The sequence below is a fragment of the Macrosteles quadrilineatus genome, unplaced genomic scaffold, assembly GCF_028750875.1.
Source record: "Macrosteles quadrilineatus isolate MER2022 unplaced genomic scaffold, UCM_ALF_1.0 Scaffold_28__1_contigs__length_1566739, whole genome shotgun sequence".
Lineage (NCBI taxonomy): Eukaryota > Metazoa > Arthropoda > Insecta > Hemiptera > Cicadellidae > Macrosteles > Macrosteles quadrilineatus.
Genome location: NW_026542621.1, coordinates 68,762 through 91,936, shown reverse-complemented (window position 1 = coordinate 91,936; position 23,175 = coordinate 68,762). Strand labels below are relative to the sequence as shown.

At 36.0% G+C, this 23,175-nt stretch overlaps 1 protein-coding gene across 1 annotated transcript in view; it reads left to right on the top strand.

The window, feature by feature from the left end:
- The window catches only part of LOC129005646 (VWFA and cache domain-containing protein 1-like), a 53,287-nt gene extending 41,385 nt beyond the window's left edge, over positions 1–11,902 (top strand). Inside the window, exons 18-20 of the mRNA XM_054434606.1 lie at positions 1,045–1,181; positions 7,469–7,690; positions 8,234–11,902. Of these exons, the coding sequence (XP_054290581.1) occupies positions 1,045–1,181; positions 7,469–7,690; positions 8,234–8,520 (646 nt within the window). The 3' untranslated portion in view covers positions 8,521–11,902. The remainder of the gene's footprint in view (positions 1–1,044; positions 1,182–7,468; positions 7,691–8,233) is intronic.
- The last annotated feature ends 11,273 nt before the right edge of the window (positions 11,903–23,175 follow it).

Genomic DNA, 23,175 nt, shown 5'->3' with positions numbered 1-23,175 from the left:
GACATTATAAGATATGAGACCCCACGAACTGTTCAGCTAATTCAGGGCTTCATGGTGACTATAGGAGAAAGCCATTTAGCGGATCGTTATATGTTGTTTCTCTCTGACTGAACAGAAACAGCTGTCGTGAGTTTGTAAATGGCAAATTAATGGTTTACCATATGTTTTAGTTTTGTTTGTTTGTTTGCTGTCTGTGCGTCTGCGTAGTGCGTAGTGACTAGTGAGCTGTTCAAAATGGATTGAACTCCATGAATTTTATGTAATTCTTTAAGTAATTCAAGTGATATTGAAGATGACTTTGATATTGACTTTCAGTTTATAGCTCAAGCAATATGGGACATTCATTGTCGGCCTAGATATTGGATTATGGATACTTAAACAAAAAACTCTGTGAACATTTTAGGCCTAGCCCTACCTAAACCGGTGATTGTTGTCTCAATTTAATTTACCTAATAAAATGTTTTAAAAATCATGTCTTCTTGAAGTAGCCTATCTTATTTTCCTTATAGGCTAACCTAATCTATGTAACCTTAATCAATAGCAATGCAGTTATCTTAATGTATAAAGATTAAATAAAAATAAGTTAACATGCTCCTTTATTTATAGGGATAGCGAGAGCACAGTAAGTTATGTGTGTTATTAAATGAATTTTTAACAGGTATCGGTATCGAGTACGGAATCGAGAATCGAAACCAAAGTTGTAGAATCGGAATCGGTATCGGAATCGACCAATTCTGGAATCGGCCCATCACTAGTTTAAAGTGTATTAATCACATATTCATGTTATTATCTCAGAGTCAGTAGTTCTTACTTTCAGCTTTGCATAATTAACATTTGATTACTACCTGTATTTTTTTCTTACCTTATCCAGACAAGTAAACAAGTTTTGTGTTTAGGCTTTAAGATTCAAGATTTGGGATTTGATTTCTTAAGTGTTGGTTTTTGTTTTTGTTTTCAAATTCAAAATTTCTGGTTTTGGCCATCACTATTCTGTCTGTTTTAACATGTTTTATCTCTGTAATTGATGATACAATGGTTTTGCAGAGATTGCCTGGGAGTGATAGGATGTGAATGGTGCCAACTACAGTCAGACGCAGTGACCAGGTTGTCAGCCCCTTTCTGTGCTCACCAAGCTTACTGTTATAACGGCATTCTGGGCTCTACAGGAGAAGGCCCTTCTCGTAAGTTATATCACCAACTGACATATTGTAGTTCATGAAACATTACTTCGATAAGAGAGAGTAATATAGTTACTTATTTAGCATTTGAATCTCTATTGGTAAGCCTTGTGTGTGTATACTGTTATACAGTAACACTTTAATAGTTCAAACACCTAAGAACCAGTAACAAGTTTGAATTTAGTTAAGTACAGTCCAACCTCAATATAACGAATCTGAAGGGTCCCTTCAGATTGGAGAACTGAATATTCGTTATATCAAGGATTTCGGTGAAATGAGGCTTGTTATATTGAAGTTAGGTTTGCAGGAATTTCGCTAAGTCAAGGATCAGAACCAGCATCTGTCAATTATATGTCGGTATTTGACCTCATTTAGTAGCATATTCTACAATACTTTACAGTACAGTGTTTCAATCAATCAATCAATCAATCAATCAATTTATTTATTGAACTATAATGAATACATGCATATTATACAATAGGTGCAAAAACCAAACAAGGCTTGTCTGCACCAACATATTATGAAAAACATTTTTAGTTAAATAATATATAAAGTTGAGTTCAATCAGCAATCAACACAGTTCTATGAGTGTCCCAACGTGTTCCATTGAGAGTTACATGCATAATTATATTACCAAAAACCACTGATGTTCAAATCCAAATCTCATGAAAACAACAATAAATAAATAACAATAAATAAATAGTATTACTAAGAAACAATGAGAAACAGCACAATAGACTATAACAAATAAATAACAATATCTTATAAAATTTATAAATCTAACAAAACAGAAACAAATATAGCCAACACCTGAAACAAGCATATAAATAGATAATAATTTAAACATTCAGATAACATTCACTGACAGAAAGACCAGTATCTATATTAAACCACTCCACATTCTTTCTTTCAGACTAGTTTTAAAAGCTCGATAAGTGGTCAAATTAAAAAAATAATTTGGCAAGTTGTTGAACATTTTTGGTACAAGGACTTCTAGAGACCTGCAACCATATTTATTTTTAAATCTGGGAACATTGTAATAGTTTCTTCTCACCCTGTAATTATGATTATTTACCTGTTTTAGCTCGTTTTGAAATAAATAATCTGTATAAATTAAGATCATGAAGAGTTTACTTACAGGCAAAGTATCGGTGTATCGAAAAATTTCCAATGGTGGCAGTTGACTTGCATTTAAAGGTACAATACTCCTGATTGTTTGTTCCTGAATATTTTCAATTTTTTTTAGATGGGTCATTGAGGCATTACCCCAAGCCCGTAAACCATAACGTATCACAGATTCACACAAGGACCTGTATATTAACAATAAGACATCGTATGGCAAGACACATTTTAAATGAAACAGTTTAAAAGTACATGATCTTATCTTTTTGCAAACATAATCTATATGTATGTCCCACTTAAATTTGTGATCAACATGTACACCTAAATATTTAAAATTATTAACATTTTCCAAAGTTTTACAACTACAATTATCAACTAATGAGTAAGTGTTGCAATGTAAACAGTCAAAACTGTGGTATTTAATATTTACTTTGGAACACTGAAAAGCAGGTGAATGAATATGAATAACCTTTGACTTGCTACCGTTAATTATAAGGCCATTATCATGACACCATTCTAACAAGTTATTTACTGCACTCTGCATATCTGCTTCAGCCTCTTTAATGTCTTTCTTAGCAACCACAATAGCAGTATCATCTGCATACATGTATGTATTAGCCTTTTTAATATATTTGGGAAGGGTATTTGTATATATAATGTATAATATAGGTCCAAGAATACTTCCTTGAGGCACACCTGACTTAAGTTCTACTTCTTCACTTGTAATGTCTTCTATTTTAACTATCAATTTTCTACATGTCAGATAATCTGAAAACCAATTAAGAAATCTACCTTTAATTCCTATACTCCTTAACGATCCTATTATCTTTTCAAATTGCAGCGTGTCAAAGGCTTTTGTAAAATCTACAAATGTAACCAATATTTGATTTCCTTTATCTATCTCTTTATTTACGTTATTAGCAAATGCTTGCAGTAATAACTCTGTGCTTTTGTTTTTCTGAAACCCATATTGACACTTATCTATTATGTTATTCTCTGTCAGATATCTGTTTAGGTTTAGGGATATGTATCGTTCCATTATTTTATCTATTGCACATAATATTGATATAGGGCGGTAATGTTGATATAAATTGTGGCATCCTGATTTATAAATTGGTCTTACAATAGCTGTTTTAAGTCTGGTGGGAATTCTACCCTCTGAAAGTGAATTATTTATAATATTGACTATAATTTCTGAGACATCGGCACTACATTTTTTTAAGTCATCTACTCTAATTCCATCAATACCTGGACTTTTTTTCTTTAATTTCATTAAAATCATTTCTATGTCTCGCTTTTTAGCTTTTGGGATATATAGAGAGGTGTTTTGTATTATTTCCTCAGTTTGTTCAACATCAATTAATTTAACATGGCATTTATGAACAATACTATTTATTTCAGTTGTAAAAGTGTTTGAAAAATTATGACATATCTGTTTTAAAGTACTTCCTTTATTTACCATATATTTTTGTACCATCTCATCAATGCTCTGCTTTTTCTTCCTTCCCAAAACTATATTAATCTCTTCCCATGTCTTTTTTATATCTTTTTTATTTTCCTCAAAAATCTCGCCATAATATTTTACCTTTGCTCTAAATATATCTTTATTTATAAGATTCCTTAAATTTCTATATTCATTTATTAAGGTTGTATTCTCTGGATGTTTCTTAATCCACTTAAATAATTTATCTCGTCTCTTAATCTTATTAACTATATCCCAGTTCATCCAGGCCTTTCTTGGCTTTTTTTTATGTTCTGTACGTGTGATTTTAGCCTTTTCATAAATAGAATTAAACCTATTGTACAATTGTTGATAACTGTCATTTGAGGAAAGACCTGAATTTTTTAGTGTTGTCCAATCTATATTTTTTATGCCCAGATTGATCAATTTTTTATCTAGTTGTATTTTATTAGAAATAATATTATTCAGGTTTAAGTTTCCCTCTCCTACTTGAAGATTCAACAGGCAAGGGTAGTGATCAGATATCTTTATCTTGACCACAGCTGACTTTGGCCTGCTGTTGTTTCCTCTAATGTAGATATGGTCGATAAGAGATCTAACCAGTTTTCCTTGTCTTACTTCCTCCCTAGTATACTGGTCAATACATGATTTTAAACCATTGGCTGCCATTAGGTTTTTATATTCATTCACATTGTTACAAAGTTTATCTTTTAAGTTAATATTAAAATCTCCAAGTGAAATAACATTTTTACTTTTAATATCTATTAATACTTCTTTTAATTCATTTATGAAAACTTTCTCATTAGTTTTAGGTGGTTTATAAACAGCTAACATGCAAATAGACATATCTATCCTCCCAAAATAAATTTCAAATAACATATGCTCGAAACTTGTCTTTTGTACATATGGCATTTTTTTAATGGTGTGTTCTTTTTTTATGAAAGCACAAATGCCTCCACCCTTACTGTGTTCTCTTAAATTATACACAACATCAAAATTATCCAAATTGAAAAGATCAGTGAGGCTTTGTTTTATATTAACTTCTGTAAAAACAATTACATCCAGGTACTTAATGTAGTTATTAAATAGTAATACAAATTCATTCCAGTGCTTTTTTAAAGATGCTATATTTAAATGAAAAAAATTAGCACCATTTTCAAACTTACTGTTTCTACTAAGAGATGTCAGTTCTAATATATCCTGACAACAGATAGATTTAATTTCTTCTTCCTCTACAATACAATCTACCATGGAAAAAATTTAATAAAAATATATCTACTAGGACTTACATTTTTAAAACACTACTTTATCTTCTCTAAGTCTGCTTCATTTTCAATATGGATAACACTGCTGTCGTCTTCCTTTCTCACTCGAACCATCCCGTTTTTGAACCAGGTGTACTTATAATTCAGTCCTTTTGCCTTCTTCTTCGCCTTTTTTAGTAGGTTACGGTAGAAAAAGGAGAGATTTTCACTTATGTAGATTCTTCCCCCATTCTCCCCGGTGACCTCCGCATTAGTGACAACAGTCTTCTTCGCTGCCAACACTTTATTCCGCACTTTCCTACTGACAAATTGTGCTATAATTGTTGCTGGTCGGTCCTCGGTTTTAGTTTTAGGTAGGCGATGGGCAATTTCGATATCTTCCTCCCTCAAATTCACACCTACTTTTTCAGCAATCTTCATCACCAGAAATTCGACATTTTCGGGATGTGTTTATTTTAGACAAGGATGGGATGTGTTTACATTGTAAAGGAGAACCTTGATTATCCGGGGTAATAAAGGGGGAGGGAGACCACAGATAGTAAAAACCACAGTATAAAACATGGTATAAAAAGATGAAAACACCATAAAACACTGAAATATTGTGTAATTAAAAATGTCCATTAATGTCACAATTACATTTTTTATCAGCAAAATACATTACAATTTTTTTATTTTTTTTTATTGAACATAATTAAATCTAAGGCTTACCTTACGATCCAATTTATTATATATTGGAGACCTAGGTTTCTACGTCGAAACGTTATCGTCAGTCCTTTGTCTCATAGGTTAGCTAAACTTCTTGTTTGCCATCTCTTGCTTGAGATATTGTCAATATGGTATAATTTGTACACACATTGATCACATATAAATATTTACAAAGACATAAATGGAAACAACATAGATACATGGCCATGATCTTCGTCTTTATCAAACCTAACCTCCAAAGTTGGGATGTGATGATCATGACATTTCTAGTCATTGACCTTAGTCCAGGTTACAAACTGTAAGTTTAAAATCACAGCTTACTCTAACCCACCTAAAACCTAATTAAAAACTGTATTGTATAGCAATAAACCACGTAAAGAACAAAACAAAACGGTTGCGTCATAATACAAGGTCTGCACTGAGACATTGCCTTGCCATATAAGTTGATTGCGTCATAATACAAGGTCTGGACTGAGACATTGCCTTGCCATAAAAGTTGATTGCGTCATAATACAAGGTGTGGACTGAGACATTGTCTTGCCATATATGTTGGTTGCGTCATAATACAAGTTCTGCACTGAGACATTGCCTTGCCATATAAGTTGATTGCGTCATAATACAAGGTGTGGACTGAGACATTGTCTTGCCATATATGTTGGTTGCGTCATAATACAAGTTCTGCACTGAGACATTGCCTTGCCATATAAGTTGATTGCGTCATAATACAAGGTCTGCACTTACAAATTGTCTTGCCATATAAATGTTTGCATCACGATATAAGGTACGATATACCATTTTGTTAAATTTGAGTAAGCTTTGAATTTAAACTTAAATTTTTATAACTGAACCAAGATTAATGACTTACAATATCACAATTGTGCAGTATTCATGGTAGTTTTTGTGTATAAAAATGCAAATTATAACCTCCTAACCTTAATATTTATTTATTAAGAACTTGAACATCAAACCATCCTAATCCGAAAATATTTGAATCTGAACCTCTAATTATCTGATCCGATTTAAACCGAGCCTTAACTATCCAAACCGAATCCGATCCGAACTGAAATTATACTATCCACACACCTCTAACATATATATATTTATAAAAATTCGAACGAATGGTGTTTTTGGCCTTTGAGGACATCAAAATGAAAAAGTAAATCGGTCCTGGGCCTAGGACTTACCGTTCCTCCTACGGTAATAGCTACTTCCCTATAGGGAAATTCGCTAAAACAAAATAAAATGGCAACAGTGTTCATACAATAAGTAGATTTTGCACTGAGACAAATAAATTATTTGGTAGAGAGAATGTGATGAGTGGAAACCAGCCCATGGGGAATTGGTGATGAGGGAGTAGGAGTGGTAAAAGGAAATATGCTTAGCTGGCACATTGATCTTGTTAAATCCTAGTTGTCGTACAAAATAAGTATGTTTCACTAGTATACAAAAACTTTTATGAATTTATCTTCCTCGATAAGCAATTACTTATTATAGAATTGTGGTATTCATGCGACTACAGTGTCAATTTTGACAATTAATTTTTATTCATCTACATTTCAGCCTCAATGTAGATTGCTATCTTCATGATGACTTGACTTCCGCCCAGTTTACTTATCATGACACGACGGTGAATAATAATGATCGAATTTAGCAATGCTGTCACTTGAGGACCACAAATTATTTTTAAGAGACACCTTAGCACTCAGTGGTATTTATGTATGTTTCTGGGTTGTCAGGAGCTATAGAGGATGCAGGCTTGCAGACAGGAGTGGTGGGGTTAAGCTCAGTGGCTGGTGTGGTAGCAGCACTGTTGTTAGCTCTCCTCCTCATGGTCTACTGCTGCTACAAGGTTAGCGCTAGACCAACCACGGGACCAAGCTACTCTGCCCCTGACTGCTCTCTTTACATGTTCTCTATGGACAAGAGTCATCACAAGATGCTAGAGGATCCACCTACAGGTAGGCTAAGGATAGAGTCTTGCTAGATACGTGAAATTAATATTACTTGGGCCTACTTAGCCTTGTGTTTTGATTAAACCAGCCTAAACCAGTAAACACATATGTGACATTGTTTGCTCTATTGGATACACAATCTCGGAATTTTCTAATACTAATACTATTGATGGTTAAAAACACGATTGTATTTAATGTTGTTGAGATATTTTTTGCAATAAAATGTCATTATAGATTGCATCTATTTGAGACATAAAAATATAATACAGTAGAACTCCAATCATCCGAATCAATTAGGACTGGAATTCGGATAATTGGATTGTTCCCGAAATCCAGATTCTATTCCAGAAATTTCAGAAAGCATGCATTCTGCAACTATTTCACCTACGGAAATTTTACGCTTTTGCCGCGATTGCGGAGTACGATTATGATTTTCCGTGACCGCGTTATCCTTGGATTTCTAGTAATGTGTTGAACTAAAAATTAATATTATGTCATGTCCTTCCTTAAATGACTAGTCCAGTGTTTTCTATTGTGTGATTGTTGCAGGGGCAAACCAAGGACTAGTGTCCAACGCTCAGGAGCTGAGTGTGGCTCTTCTCAGTCCGGCCAGCTCTGTGTCTCCGTACCGTATGAGTGCTGGATACCGTAGACCAGCCACGGGGGACAGTGACCACGGCTATTCTACCATGACACCTCACGAGGATACAGAACCACCTCCTACCCCTACAACAACACACTCCCTTCCTGAGACACCCCCTCCTCACCACACCCTCCTACCTAACCCTGTACTGGCTCCTGTCACTGTACATATGGCCATGGAACCTTGCTCATAGACCTTGTCACCCGTCACCGTGTCACCACCGTTGTTGTGGTTGTCACCAAGTGTTGTTTGTTGACAGTCAAAACTAGAAATTTGAAATCTCAAAACCTAAACATGGAACTTTTTACTTGCCTAGATAAGGTTAGAAAAAATACTGGTAATAATAAAATGTTTTTGTGAAATCAAAAATTGAAAGCAATTTGACCCCCGACAGCCACTCTTGAATTTTTGACTGATTAGGCCACTTTCAAGCTAAAAAACACTATTGCAAACTAAACTCCTGACACTAATGAAACAAGAACGAGATTATTACTTTCTTTAAACCTATAAAAACATCATTATTTAGAAACAACAAACACTGAAATAAATTGAACTCCTGACAGTGTATTTTCTGTAATAAACAATAATAATGGTACAATCAATTATGGCTGTTTGGTTTTGAATCACAAAACTCTTTGATCAAACCTCCAAACTAAAACTTTTCCAAAATGTTGATATTTTTGAGATTTTTCAGTTTTGACACATCACTAATATGTTGTATGATAAACCACAATGCCTAGGAAAGGATTTTTGACATCCACTATAATATATCAAAACAACACAATGATGATTGATAAACGACTATTTTTATATTTATACACAAACCAAGTTAAATTTTATATATGACTCTAAAACTTTGATTAGAAGTGTTAGTTTTTTTACCATTCTACAATGTTTGAAATAAGTTTGCAACTTTTTATAGGACAATTTTTATATGACCAAAAAATATTGCTCCTTGTAAATCTTAGTTTAAGTGAAGTTACATGGTTTAAATAGTTAGGTTGTATATACTCTAATATTAAGTACGGTTGTGACAACTTGGTGTACTTAAAACAAAAAACTTGATGGTCTTGACTTAATGTGAACAAAGTGATATTATCAGCAGCTCAGAAGTGCTAAAATCAATCTTTGTGTGTATATCATGTGATCAAAACGATCAGTTTTATAGTGTAATCAAGTAACAAAAGAACATTTTTGTACTAAGTTCCTTTTAGTCTTGTATTTGTATCTGTATGAGATTTGTTTATATAACTAGCTCAGCCAACAATGGCCTTATAAATAAGAGATTTATCAAAAGTAGTTGCTGTAATAATGCATTACTTGTGTATAGTTGTACAGAATTTACTATTTAAGGTTAGCTAATAGAGAGCGTAGTTAAAATAATACTCCATAAACAAATAAAATAATACAAGCATTTGCAATAGTCACTTTATCAAGGATCTAGCTTTATCATGTTGCTTACGTGAAAACCTCATGGTTGTGTATTTTGTTAGTTTAATTATGGTCAGAGGACTCATAAAATGAACAAACCATCCTACATAACTCAGAGTTTGATCCTATAGTTTTATTTTATAGATTTAGAAAAACTGATAATCACTTTTTAGTAGAAGTGTGCGAGAGGCTTAATTGTAAAAGAGGATCAAGCCAAACATGTATCGCGATTGCGGAAAGCATCTAAGAAGATCACTTGTTGAACTAAAATTCCCAGAAGGGGAATTCCTCTCCTATTTATTTTTTGTTGGTTGTCAAACCAATATATTTTAGTTTCTTTCCATTCAATAATATATTTTAATAAGTTAAGGTATTTATTTTTAATATGTTTATTTGAGTTCTTAGTATTTGACTGTAATGATGTCATAAAATTTTGACTTCTAAAAAAATAATAAGTTTGATGAAATTTATTTTAAACTCAGTGTCTTGTCTCATCACACTTGTATTAACTCTCCATCATAGCATTAAAATGAAACTGCATTTTGATTAAGAGAATAGAGACTAATTATCTGTATATGACGATGCGACTCTTTTATTATGTACAAAAGCTTGGCTTGATTATAATTCTCAAGATTGCACACCTCTACTTTGTAGTTTACATAGGCTATATTTTAGTATTTATATCGTATGTCAGTATTATGAAGCTTAAACATTATAAATTGTTATTTGAGCTCTTGAGAAATCTTTACACAGAAAACATTAAAAATGTTAAACCCTCTTGTTTTGGATGTTCTGGTTTCCAAAAGAGTTCAATGTTTTTTTTTGTTTTCTCTCGTAGATTTTGGAATTATTAATTATGATCCATTAGGAAAACATATTCTTGTTTTATTCTACTTTTTGTGAGTATAAAAGTACACTCTTTCTTCAAGGCTTCTTGAAAACTATTGCTTGTGTAGCTATTGCAATGAATAGATGAATAATAATGGGATTTGTTATTATTCATTGGTCATATAAAATGTAAGTACAGTTAGTATGAAGTATTTGATTTTTTCTCTATGAAATTTTTATTTTGTGTAAGTAAATTATTTAAATATTTGACGATTTATATCAAACATTGATAGATGTAAATTAAGTCCTTGAATGGTTTATTATTGATGGGATTGAGCAAGCACTAAATTGTATTTTAATAATTTATATATGTATACTCTATTATATTATTTGTTCAGTATCAAACTATAATTATTGTCTAATGTAAGTAGAATTTTCTTAACAAATCAGTGGAAAAATGGGTAACAAAAATCAAACAAACATGATCGAGTTGCATTGTTTCAACTTTCTATGTTTATTTTTTGTTTGAAGAGTTAGGGACAGTGTTACTGCCATTCTAAAGGCCTAACTTAACGTTTTAAGATAGTGTGAAACTACAATATCTTGTATTTTGTCTCCACAATGAGGGTTCCAATGTGGTTAACATAGTACAACCTTCTGACAATTTCTCAATTGCCTTATTTAGAACTATTACTTTTCATATTTCATTTAATGTTTTATAGTTTGAAGGAATAGATTTAGAAAATAATGTTTAAATAATACATTTGCTACTATGTAAAAAATTCAACCGTCCCAAAGGGTTTCAAATGTTTACAATATGTTTATCAAATCTAATTCCTGAAATAAGATGCATCGATATCTGTGATCTTTCTTATTCTTGAATTGATACATTTTGCTAATAAAAATTCGTAAGCTGAAAATTGGATTGTAGATCATGCAAATAAAGTCAGCATCCCTGTGTAGTAGAACCTGACCTACAGCTAACATGTTATAAGTTCTAATTGCTCAATTATAGCTTAGAATAAATGTATGAAGCCAATAACCATTGCCATAAATACTAAATAGATGTGTTATTTTGTAATTACTCAGATTTTTCAAAACTGATTATTGATTATTAAAAATGAAAATTTCTTGCAACTGTTTACCTATTCTCTTTGTTGTAACTATTACAAACTGTTGTACAGAGTATTTTTGTATAATTAAAATAATACAAAACTTGTTGTATCAGCTGTTACAATTATGTTAACTACTCTTGTGCCTTAATTTTACCCTAGTGGTGCGTCTTACTCAAAATGTTGAGGCTTTACTTCAATAAGACTGTTATTTCTTTACTTCAGTATTGTAATTTGTATTTTGTATATATATATATAAATTTTACATGTTTTCTAAACATTTGTTTTATTGCCCTGTTTGGTTATAATTTAGAAAATCCGTATATGACACATTTCATGCACTATGTATGTACTTCTTATAATATATATACTTTTAGGGCCTAAAAGTATAGGTGAAATGTGCAATGAGCATTTTAGCAGTACAGGTTTCCAGTCCTCAATAAAATATCTTACATAGGATAAAGCAGTGGCAGATCCGGAGGTGGGGAGACTGCCCCCTCCCCTCGGGCATATGTTTTTTATTACAGTAATGTCAAAATTTTGCAGCGATCGGCGAAGACGATGAAGATGTTCCGTTACCACGGGGGTTATTCAAGATTTTGCCGTGATTACGGAGACAATGACGATATCCACACAACCGCAGGAAATGAACAATATTTTGCCACGATCACTGAAGACGATGCTAATGTTCTTTTGCGGGTTTATTGTTATTCGGTGTTTTGCTGTGACCGCGGGAGACAATAACAATGTCTACACAGCCGCGGGAAATTATCAAAATTTTGCTGCGATCGTGAAAGACGATGGTGACGTTCCTGTGACCATGGGGTTATTCAAGGTTTTACTGTGACCACGAGAGATAATGACGATGTTCACACAACCGTAGGAAATGAACAATATTTTCCCGCGATGATGGAAGACGGTGCTGATGTTCCGTTGGAGCGTAGGGGTCCCAGCCACCGGTCGTATATTCAGGGGCCATATTTATATAATCTAACCTAACCAAACTTCTATATACGGATTAGAGCTATAGGTAGTCGGTTCTCCGTTTTTCGTTCCGTTGCGGGGGTTATTCGGTTTTTTGCTGTGACTGCGGAAGACAGATGTCTGCAGGAGATGATCAGAATGTAGCTGCGAACGCCGAAGACAACGATAATGTCAATACACGATCGTGGGAGATGTTCATACTTTTGCGATCACGGAAGACGTTTATGACATTAATTACTGTAGAGGTTAATCAGAGGGTTTCCATGACCATCAGAGAGAATGGTAGTTTATAAAGTAGTATATACGCAGGGAGTAGTAGTGATTTTGTACGTTCTAGGACAGAGGAGGGAGGAGTGTAGACCACGTGGGTTGAGGTAGGTAACCTCACTTTGCCTAACCTAACCTAACCTTACAGACAGAGACTGATCCTCTGATTTGGATGACCTTTTTTTTGTGTAGATATAAAGAACGTTAAATCAGTTCTCATTTGGTATACTTGTCGTATAATAGGATCTCACGGCTGAGATCGAAAACGACAACAGCTTTTGAATCTCATTTTATATAGGACCACCAATAGGTTCTCAACTGCACAAAAATGGCGCCGATTGCATCATTCGGTGCTCATGTTTTCACTAGAGGATTTGTATGAAGATGCAGTATTTCGATCTCAATGTATACTGACACGCCATTTGAAACTCATTGTTTTCATGTTGATTTTTACGTGTCTTTTGAGTTGAGTCGTTCCGTGTTTAGTGACGTCACTTGTCTTGGGATCATGTGATCATGGAATGTTCTAGAAACATTACCATAAAAGGAAATGCCACGTGATAGGTCACGTGATCATCTTGGAACGTTCGAGAACATTACCATATATGGTCATGTGTTTCGACGATTGTGCAACAGCCCGCGCGGTCTTGCGTCAGTCTTCTCTGAGAGGTGGTTGTGAGAGGTGCTATTTTTCGAGTCTTTGAAATTGTGTAGTGCGTGAAAAGTAAGTTTTCAACCATTTATAAGTGTGACGAGGATTTGCGGTGATGGCTAGTGTCAGTGCTACGAAGCGATCGTTTCCTAGTGACAACGAGAGTGATGACGACAGCCTTCCTACACCACCGAAGCGTCGTTGGTTCCAACGTTATAAAGACGATATTGAGGAACAACAAGGTGCTAGGGAAGAACACCGCTTGGATGTTGCCTCGGTCTCTGACGGAGAACATCATGTGTCACCGGTTGTTCAAAGTGCTACCAAGCGGTCGTTTCCTACTGACAACGACAGCGATAACGAGACCTGTCCTATATCACCGAAGCGTCGTCGAGCCCAACATAGTGAGTTGGATATTTCGGAACAACTACAAGGTGCTAGTGAGATGATGGACATTCAAGAGCAGGAAGAAGATGTTTCGGATGTCGTGCAGGTTCTACCTGTCAGGAGAGCCGATACAAAAACATTAAAGTTCTGTGATGTATGTCACCTCAGTATTACTAGGAAAAACTGGGCCCGTCATACTGGGAGTGGAGCTCACCAAGCGGCGTGGATACAAAAACAGCAACTAAACCGACCATCCGTCATAGTTCAGCCATCCATCATAGTTCGGCCATCCATCATAGTGCAAGTCCCACGTAAGCCTCCGCCACCACCTAATCTTGAAATCATCCAATCTAAAACGGCGTTCAGAGGTCGAATGAAGACGTTTGAGATCAATAATGTCAAAGTAAATGGTTACAAAAGTGTTGAAACTTTTATCGAAGATTCCAAAAAACTTATAATTGAAAAGGTTCGTGATGAGGGAACTTCATTGAAAATCCAACTTATCCTTAAGGCAAAGTTCGCTAAAGGGATTACGGAAAAAGTCGAATCTGATTTTGAATTCAAAACGAAAAACATCATCATTTACGAAGATTCTAATCTATCAGATTTGTTAAATGAGGCAAAACAAAAACTATTGACTGAGATGGAAAGTTTTAACCACAAAGGCTCCAATTGGAACATGAAAACGATTGAATGTCTTCTTTTACATATCAACCGACTTAAGCCTTTGAAAGGGTCTAGTTACATAGCCCTGCCAGAAAAAATTCGCTTGAAACGTGCTGTTGTAAACATAAAAAAACAATGATCAGCGTTGTTTCATGTGGTGTTGTCTAGCAGCACTCCACCCTTCAAAGGTACACCCGGAGCGGATCGAAAGCTACACTGCTTATGTTGATGGATTTCTCGAGTTATTTGATGGGATAGATTTTCCAGTCAAACTGACTGATGTAAAAAAATTCGAAAAGCGTGCAGGATTATCGATCAATGTATACGGTCTTGAAGAAAATAGTGATGTTTTTCCCTTGTGTGTAACAGATGAAGAAAAGCCCGTGCATGTAGACCTGTTGTTGGTTAAAGATGGAACGAACTCACACTACTGTCTAATCAAAAACCTATCTCGTTTAGTTCACAGTCAAGCTACAAAACATAATAGAAAATGCTATATATGCAGACGTTGTCTTCAGCACTTTCATAACGAAGACAATTTGAAGACACATATGGAGGACTGCTCTAGACATGATGCCGTAAAAATAAAGCTCCCTACCGCTGGAAAAAATTACAAAATAAGATTTACAGAACACAATAAATCAATGAAAGTTCCTTATGTCATTTATGCCGATCTGGAGAGCATGCTCCTCCCGATTTCTACTTGTGAACCATCGGGAGTTGATGAAAACGGTGCTAAGAGATCGTACACATACAGCTATCAGAAACACGAAGCTATAAGTTTCTGTTACTATATCTCTGGCAGTGAAAAGCCTCCAACGACATATTTCGGGGAAGATGCTGGACGAAAATTTGTCGAGGCGTTGAAAAAGGAGGCCGTGGAGATAAAACAAATCTACGAAAAGATCATTCCAATGAAACCATTGCAGGAAGAAGAGATACGTAGACATAAAGAAGCGGTAACCTGTCACATCTGCCAGGAACCTCTCAATGAAACCGACAAAGTAAGGGATCACGACCACCTCACCGGTTTGTATCGAGGCCCTGCCCATTCCAAATGTAACTTATTGTTTACTAAGCCCAAATTTATTCCTGTTTTCTTGCACAACCTTTCTGGCTATGACATACATCAGTTCATCAAAGAAATAGGACGACAAGGTGAGAAACTCCAAGTGATTCCGCAAAATGATGAGCGGTATATATCATTCACCGTTCAAGTTAGGGGAGGGTTGGAACTGAGATTCTTGGACTCTTTTAAGTTTTTAAGTGCAAGTTTAGACCAACTGATTAACAATTTAACTACAGATCAGTTGGAGCATACAAAGAGATTTGTCAGATCATCACAGATAGACTTGGTAACAAGAAAAGGGGTTTATCCCTATGACTTCATGGATAACATAACAAAATATGATATGACAACTCTGCCGGAACTTCATGATTTCAAAAACAAATTAAATAAGTGTGATGTATCAGAATTAGATTATGAGCATGCTCAAAAGGTTTGGGATGAGTTCAACATTAAAGATATGAGAGAGTACACATTGTTTTACAACAAGATTGACGTCCTCCAGTTGGCAGACATTATGGACAACTTCAGAGACGTTTGCCTTCAAACATATAGTCTCGACCCAGCGTGGTACTTCACAGCTCCCGGATTAGCTTGGTCGGCGATGCTGAAACTCACTGATGTAGAGCTCCAGTTACTAACCGACCTCGATATGATTCTAATGGTTGAAAAAGGAATTCGTGGAGGTGTTTCGCAGTGTTGCTTGAGACAAGCTCGAGCCAACAACAAGTACATGAGTCAAGGCTTCGATGAGAACAAAGAACCTAGCTACCTGGTGTACTTAGATGCGAATAACCTATATGCTTGGGCTATGTCGCAGGCAATGCCATTCGGTGACTTTAGATGGCGAAAAGATACTGAAATAAATGTTTTAGACATCAGTGATGACGCGGCCACCGGCTACATTCTCGAAGTTGACCTCGAGTATCCTGAAGAAATTCATGACCACCATGCAGACTTTCCACTGGCACCTCACAACATGATTCCACCTGGGTCAAAAATACCCAAACTAGTCACCACTTTGTACGACCGATCTAGATACGTTGTACACTACAGAAATTTAAAACAGTATCTCAACCTCGGAATGAAACTAAAAAATATACATCGGGTTCTTGAGTTTTCTCAAAAACCGTGGATGAAACCATACATCGATTTAAACACTAACATGAGGACCAAGGCAAAGAATAAATTCGAAATTGACTTCTACAAGCTTATGAATAACGCGGTATTTGGGAAAACTATGGAAAACCTTCGGAATAGAGTGGATGTTCGTCTGGTAACCGACGAACGACAGGCGGATAAATTCATTGCCAAACCTACATTCAAGAGTAGGAAAATATTTACGGACCATCTTGCAGCTCTGCACATGACCAAAACATCACTTCTTTTCAACAAACCGATTTACGTGGGGGCGGCTATTCTAGATGTGTCGAAAACCCTTATATACCGTTTCCACTATCAAGTGATGAAGAGCAGATATGGTGATCGGATCATACTCGCCTATACTGATACCGACTCACTGATTTACATCATATATACAGAAGACTGGTACATGGACATGAAAGAAATGATTGACGAGTTCGACACGAGTGCATATCAAAGCTCCAACCCTTTTGGTATGCCTCGAGTAAACAAAAAGGTTCTCGGAAAAATGAAAGATGAGCTGGAAGGTCTGATCATGGTTGAATACGTTGGTCTGAAGTCAAAAATGTATGCCACTGACGTAGAGGAAGGTTTGAATTGTATAAAAACATCTAAAAAGGCTAAAGGAATCAAGAAATCAGTGGTGGAAAATGAAATCACAATAGATGACTATCGCAGATGTTTGAAGACTCTCGAAGATGTGTACAGACAAATCAACAGCATCCGAAGCCACCTGCACGATGTTTATAGTACGACACAATTCAAGAAATCACTTTCGCCAAAGGACGACAAACGGTGTGTTCTTCGAGACGGAATAAGGACGCTACCCTGGGGCCATAGAAGAATTCCTACTGAATGTACATAAAAATGTAAAAAAACTATTCCTGTAAAATATATTTTTTTCGTGTTTTACACTGTTGTTATTTATTACCCTGGTGTGCACAAGGTTTTTTGTAGCTCTTTCTCATAAAAAGATCCAATTATTTCTTCACCACTTTTATCTTTGATTCTATAGGTTATTGGAAAGGTGTCTTGCACTTTGGATATGGTAAATATCTCTCTAGTCCAATTGCGACTGTATTTATCGGCAAACGTATCTTTTTTTGCCACAATCCTCACTCTGTCTTCTAGTTGAAATTTTATTTTTCTAGGTGTGTGAGGAATATTGGAGAACCTCTCAAGCAAACTAGGTACGTCCGCATTAGTAACCTCTGCAGGTTTCATACGAATTGTACGATGGACACTATTGTTGTACTGATGTAACAGGTCTTGAACTATGTCCAACCACCGAAAATAATTTCGAGTCTCGAATATAACCTTCATTTTTTCATTCAACGTACGATTGAACCTCTAAATGATTGCACTCTTTTCCTCATTTTCAGTATGATACATTTTTATGTTGTACGATTGCAAAACTGACTTAAAATCACGGTTAAGAAATTCTTTGCCCTTATCGGTGTGTAACAGTCTGGGAGCGGTGTGACCGTTGACGTCAATTGCTCGCTTCAATATGAGCATAAACGATTCCGCTACTTCTGCACCCCGTTTGGTCATCAACGGCTCTGACCAGGCGAATTTTGAAAAGGTATCAATCACATTCAACATATAATTATAGCCATCATTCTCACTGGCATACTTTCTCATGACAACCAGATCTGCGGCCCACAGATCGTCTATACCTAGGGTAACAATACGTCGTCGAGGAAAGTGCTTGATCACTGGTCTATGTACTTCCTTGGCGGCCATACTGGGCTTAGGAACTTTGACGAAGGCGCCTTTACGCTGACCGCAAATATTGCATGTCGTATTTAAACGCCATTTGTTGTTAACGGTTTTGACATACTCCCCACTGTCTTGAGACGTGGTTTTCCTTTTGCATTTCATACAGTAGATTTCCATTGGCTCTTATATAAGTGGGAAGACTTAAAAATGAGTGAACTGCACAGACACAGAATTCACTTGTCCGACGGTCAGAAGCGTAAGCTACGCATCGCGTTTAAGAAGCGTAGAACTGCTATAATTGGTTTAACTAATGATAGCCTCTCACATGGAGCGGATCATATACTGCTTAACGAAGCACAACACAAGGCTGTTGAAAAAGCTATCCGGAACAAAACCGGTCTACGTCTGGCTGTGAGCTACGATCAGCTTTTGAAAAACAAAGAGGGTGGTCTTTTGAAAGAGATGTTGGAAATGGTTGAATCAAAGGTGCCATATGGAAAACGTTTCATATCTACATTGATACGACATCAGGTGGCACCGATTCTCAAGAACCGATTCGTGCCGTGGTTGAAAAACCTGATCGATAACGAGCTAGATTCAATAATTGAAAAAGACCCCAAGGGAGCCGGCCTTAAGCGATGCATCAACAACAAGCTGGACTCTCTTTTAAAAAACCCGTAAGATCGTTTGAACCTATGTCACTGGGAGAAATAGAGCTTTATGCTAACCAATTAGGCATCTGTGGCTTTCGAGGAGTGTTTATGAGACAGATATTACCCGAAGCCCCTATGGAGTTTGAATGTGGAATCTTGAATCTGGGTAATATCGATTCTTCTGGAACCCATTGGACTTGTTATGTTAAAGACAAAAACAAAAAGTTCTATTTCGATTCGTTTGGAAACGCACCCCCACCACTAGAACTAATAGACTATTTAGGTTCAAACGATCTCTTCTATAATGACATTGCTGTTCAAGAGTATAATGATCCACCTATCTGTGGTCATTTGTGTTTGGAGGTTTTACGACGAAACTCTAGTGATGAGCCTTGGGATGATATCATAAGAGCTATACGGGATGATAAATACGTATGGAATTGGTGGTGGCGGTGGCAGCGGAAGATTCATGTTCAATAGATTCGGGGACGAGGTGGACTACCAAAGCTCAATTCGTCTACAAATCGAATCACAAACAAAGTCTGAAATTAGAGATCTTGTCAAATCAGGTCTTTCGGAAATGAAGAAAATGATGAGAACACCTAACGACGATTCGAGCCATGTAGCATTAAACAATAGACTTGGTAAAATAGAATCTACGATGAACATCAAGGATAATTTCATTGGTTTTAAAAGCAAACGTTTGGTTAGCGTCTCCAATGCAATTGATAAACATGATGTTGTAAACAAATATCAATTGGATACTGTCAAATCAACGGTGGATAGACTAACAAAAACATTCGATGTTTCGAACCCTGAGGTGGTAAATTTAAACGGACATCGAAGAATAGGAAAAGTCAGCAGATCAAAAGATCTTTATGACGTGATCGTAAGGAAAGAACTAAACGAGTTAAATGAAAAACTGGTTACATTCCAGACAAACCTTAACACGATATTGGTTAATATACACGATGACATTATAAATTTAAAGAGAGCACAAAATGGTTATGATATAAGTGACAAAGATGCCGCTAGTGAAAATCCGGGGCAAAGGATGCCAAATGACATTCCATCCAGAGCACCCTATCCGCCTCAGTGATGGTAGCAAGTGCCGACTAGCTCTAGTTAGCTTTATGTCGGAGAACTACATAAACAACGTGTTAGAACCGGGTAACATATATTTTTGGGACAGCGATATTTATCTGATCTCGACGCCATTTACGATCTCAAGGGGATATTGGACTATTGAAAAACTAAATGAAAAAATCAACGAATATATTACTGCACTGAAACTTAACGTACCTACCAACCAATTTTCAATCAAAAGGGAAAATGATCGTATTGCAATAACAAGTCCATTGAAATTTTATCTTGACGAAAAGGCGGCTTCATTCCTCGGATTCTCAAGTCCTGGAGAGAAACCATTAACCGAGCAGGAATCGTTTTACGATGCCAATACGCTTCTGGTTGCGCCAAACGCACCCAATTTCAGGGCTGTAGACGCCATAGAGGTACACTGCAACATCGTAGAGCACAGTTACATCAACCACGATGAGAACAGACACAAACATGTGGAAGCAGAACTATTGTACACGTTCTTCCTGAATGTAGCACATGGCTACAAGATATATGAAGTGCCAACGGAGAAGTTGTACGTTCCTCTGAGGAATGGCTTACAAACGATCAACCGAATCGACATCACTCTCCGAGATCAAAACAATCGCTTGCTTCAAAACGAAAACGTTGAATGTGTAATAGTTTTAGATTTATATAAGTCCTAAAATGGATATCAATGTTTACTGCATCGAAGAAGGATCCATAAATAATCTATTACCACACCCATTAAGATGTCTTATAGTCGGTTCATCAGGGTGTGGAAAAACAAACCTATTGCTCAATTTTATCTATAACGTTAAGGGTGTAAAGTTCAAAAACCTTTATGTGTTCAGCCGATCCATTGATCAGCCAGCATACACACAGCTACGTAAACACTATGAAAAAGTAGAGCACGCACTCGGCACAACTATTGCATACTTTTACTCAAACTGTAGTGACTTGATACCTCTAGACGAATGTAAGTCCAACTCTTTGGTGGTGTTTGACGATTGTCTTTTAGAAGAACAAACAAAAATAAAAGACTATTTCATACGAGGGCGTCATAAACAGGTATCTTGCATTTATTTGAGTCAGAGCTACGGGCGGGTAGACATGCAAGTAATAAGGAATAACGTTAATCTTTTGTGTATATTCACACAGAACAAACACTATACACAAAAGATATACAACGACTTCGTTGGATCCGATATGATATACCAAGAGTTTGTAGGCATGTGTAAAAAGTGTTGGGCGGAACCTCACGGTTTTATGTCAATAGACACTACTAAAAAAACGCATCTAGGTAAATATAGATGTATGTTTAAGGAAACGCTATATCCCTAATAAAAACATTTTTGCATCAAATACGTGTATTTTGTTACATTAACGATATTTTATACGTAAGAGCGTATTTACACTAAATGATAGTGTTTATGCTAAAAAACGATATTTCAAATTAAAGAGCGTTTCTGCGTTAAATAAACGTTATATTTTTATCGAAAGCGTTTCTACACTAAATAAACGTCATATTTATGTAAAGAGCGTTTCTACAATCAATAAACGTTTCACATGTACATGTTGGAATAACGATGTGAATCTTATGTTGTGTTTATGTGTTACTAAGTGCACAATGGATGCAAAAGAAGCTAAGCGACTTGAGATTCTAGAAATGAATCTCGTCAAAAAATTTCGGACAGCGGAACAGGAGGAAAAGAAAGAACGAGCTAAGAAACTAGAGGAGATTACAAACTCCCATCCCAATACACATGCAATACAAGACATCACAAAACCCCCAACACGAGTAACAAGTAAAACGCGAGATGAACCTCTGACAGTTGAAAAAGCTAGACAACTGGAGCAACTGCAAACCACTCTGCAAAACCAGTTCGGAGAAATACATGTTAGGGAAATGGAGGAACAACGTGTAAGGGAGAAAAAGTACGAGGCTATCACCAAAGCGATTAAAGAGAAAAAAGAAAAGGATGAGGTACTGGAGAAAAAAACAAAAGAAATGCTGAAAAAACAAATATACAACCAGCTAATGAAACGCAACTTTAGACCATCAGTCTCTAGTACACCAGACCGAGTTGGTTATATCGGTTCCACTCAATACGATGATGATGAAGATGAAAAAATGGAAGTAGTTGCGGATCAATCAATAAAACAGTTGATGGATACCAAGGTCGTTAATCTCGGAGTGGTCGGAGCTAAATATCTACCACGAGCTAGTGACTCTCAATTCGGCATTTATTTCGATGAGATAGATGAGCAACTAAAAATCGGTTCTGAACCGATTGGGTTTGATTATGATGACATTATTGTAAACAACAAACGATTTAAAGGTACTGAAGGACTTTGGAAACTTTTAACGAAGAAAGGGTTTGTGCAGTCTAATGAATACACATCAAACGATTGGCAGACATATAAAGATATGCTTTTGATGACAAACTCTATCTTCCAGAAAAATGATCCTACTACACGACGTCCAAAATCTAGTTCAGGACAAAAATGGCGGAAAATGATAAAACCTATTTGGGACGAAGTTATCAAACCGACCGATCCGATTGAACAAGATATGGACAGGGATGTATTGACAGGATCCGGTTTAAAACGCTACCATGACGGTCCGGTTGAATATCGCTACATCAAAGACCTCAACGAGCTCATCAACCGTCTGAATTTTATTTACGCAGAGGAGGTTGCAGGCAACAACAACTTTCACAACGAAAAACTATCTGTTGTTAAATTCATATCCGACCGTATGCAAGAACTGATTGACCAACCGAACGGGGTCAAATACGTAGTACGATGTTTGTCAGCCTTGCCTGAACGCGCGATAGAA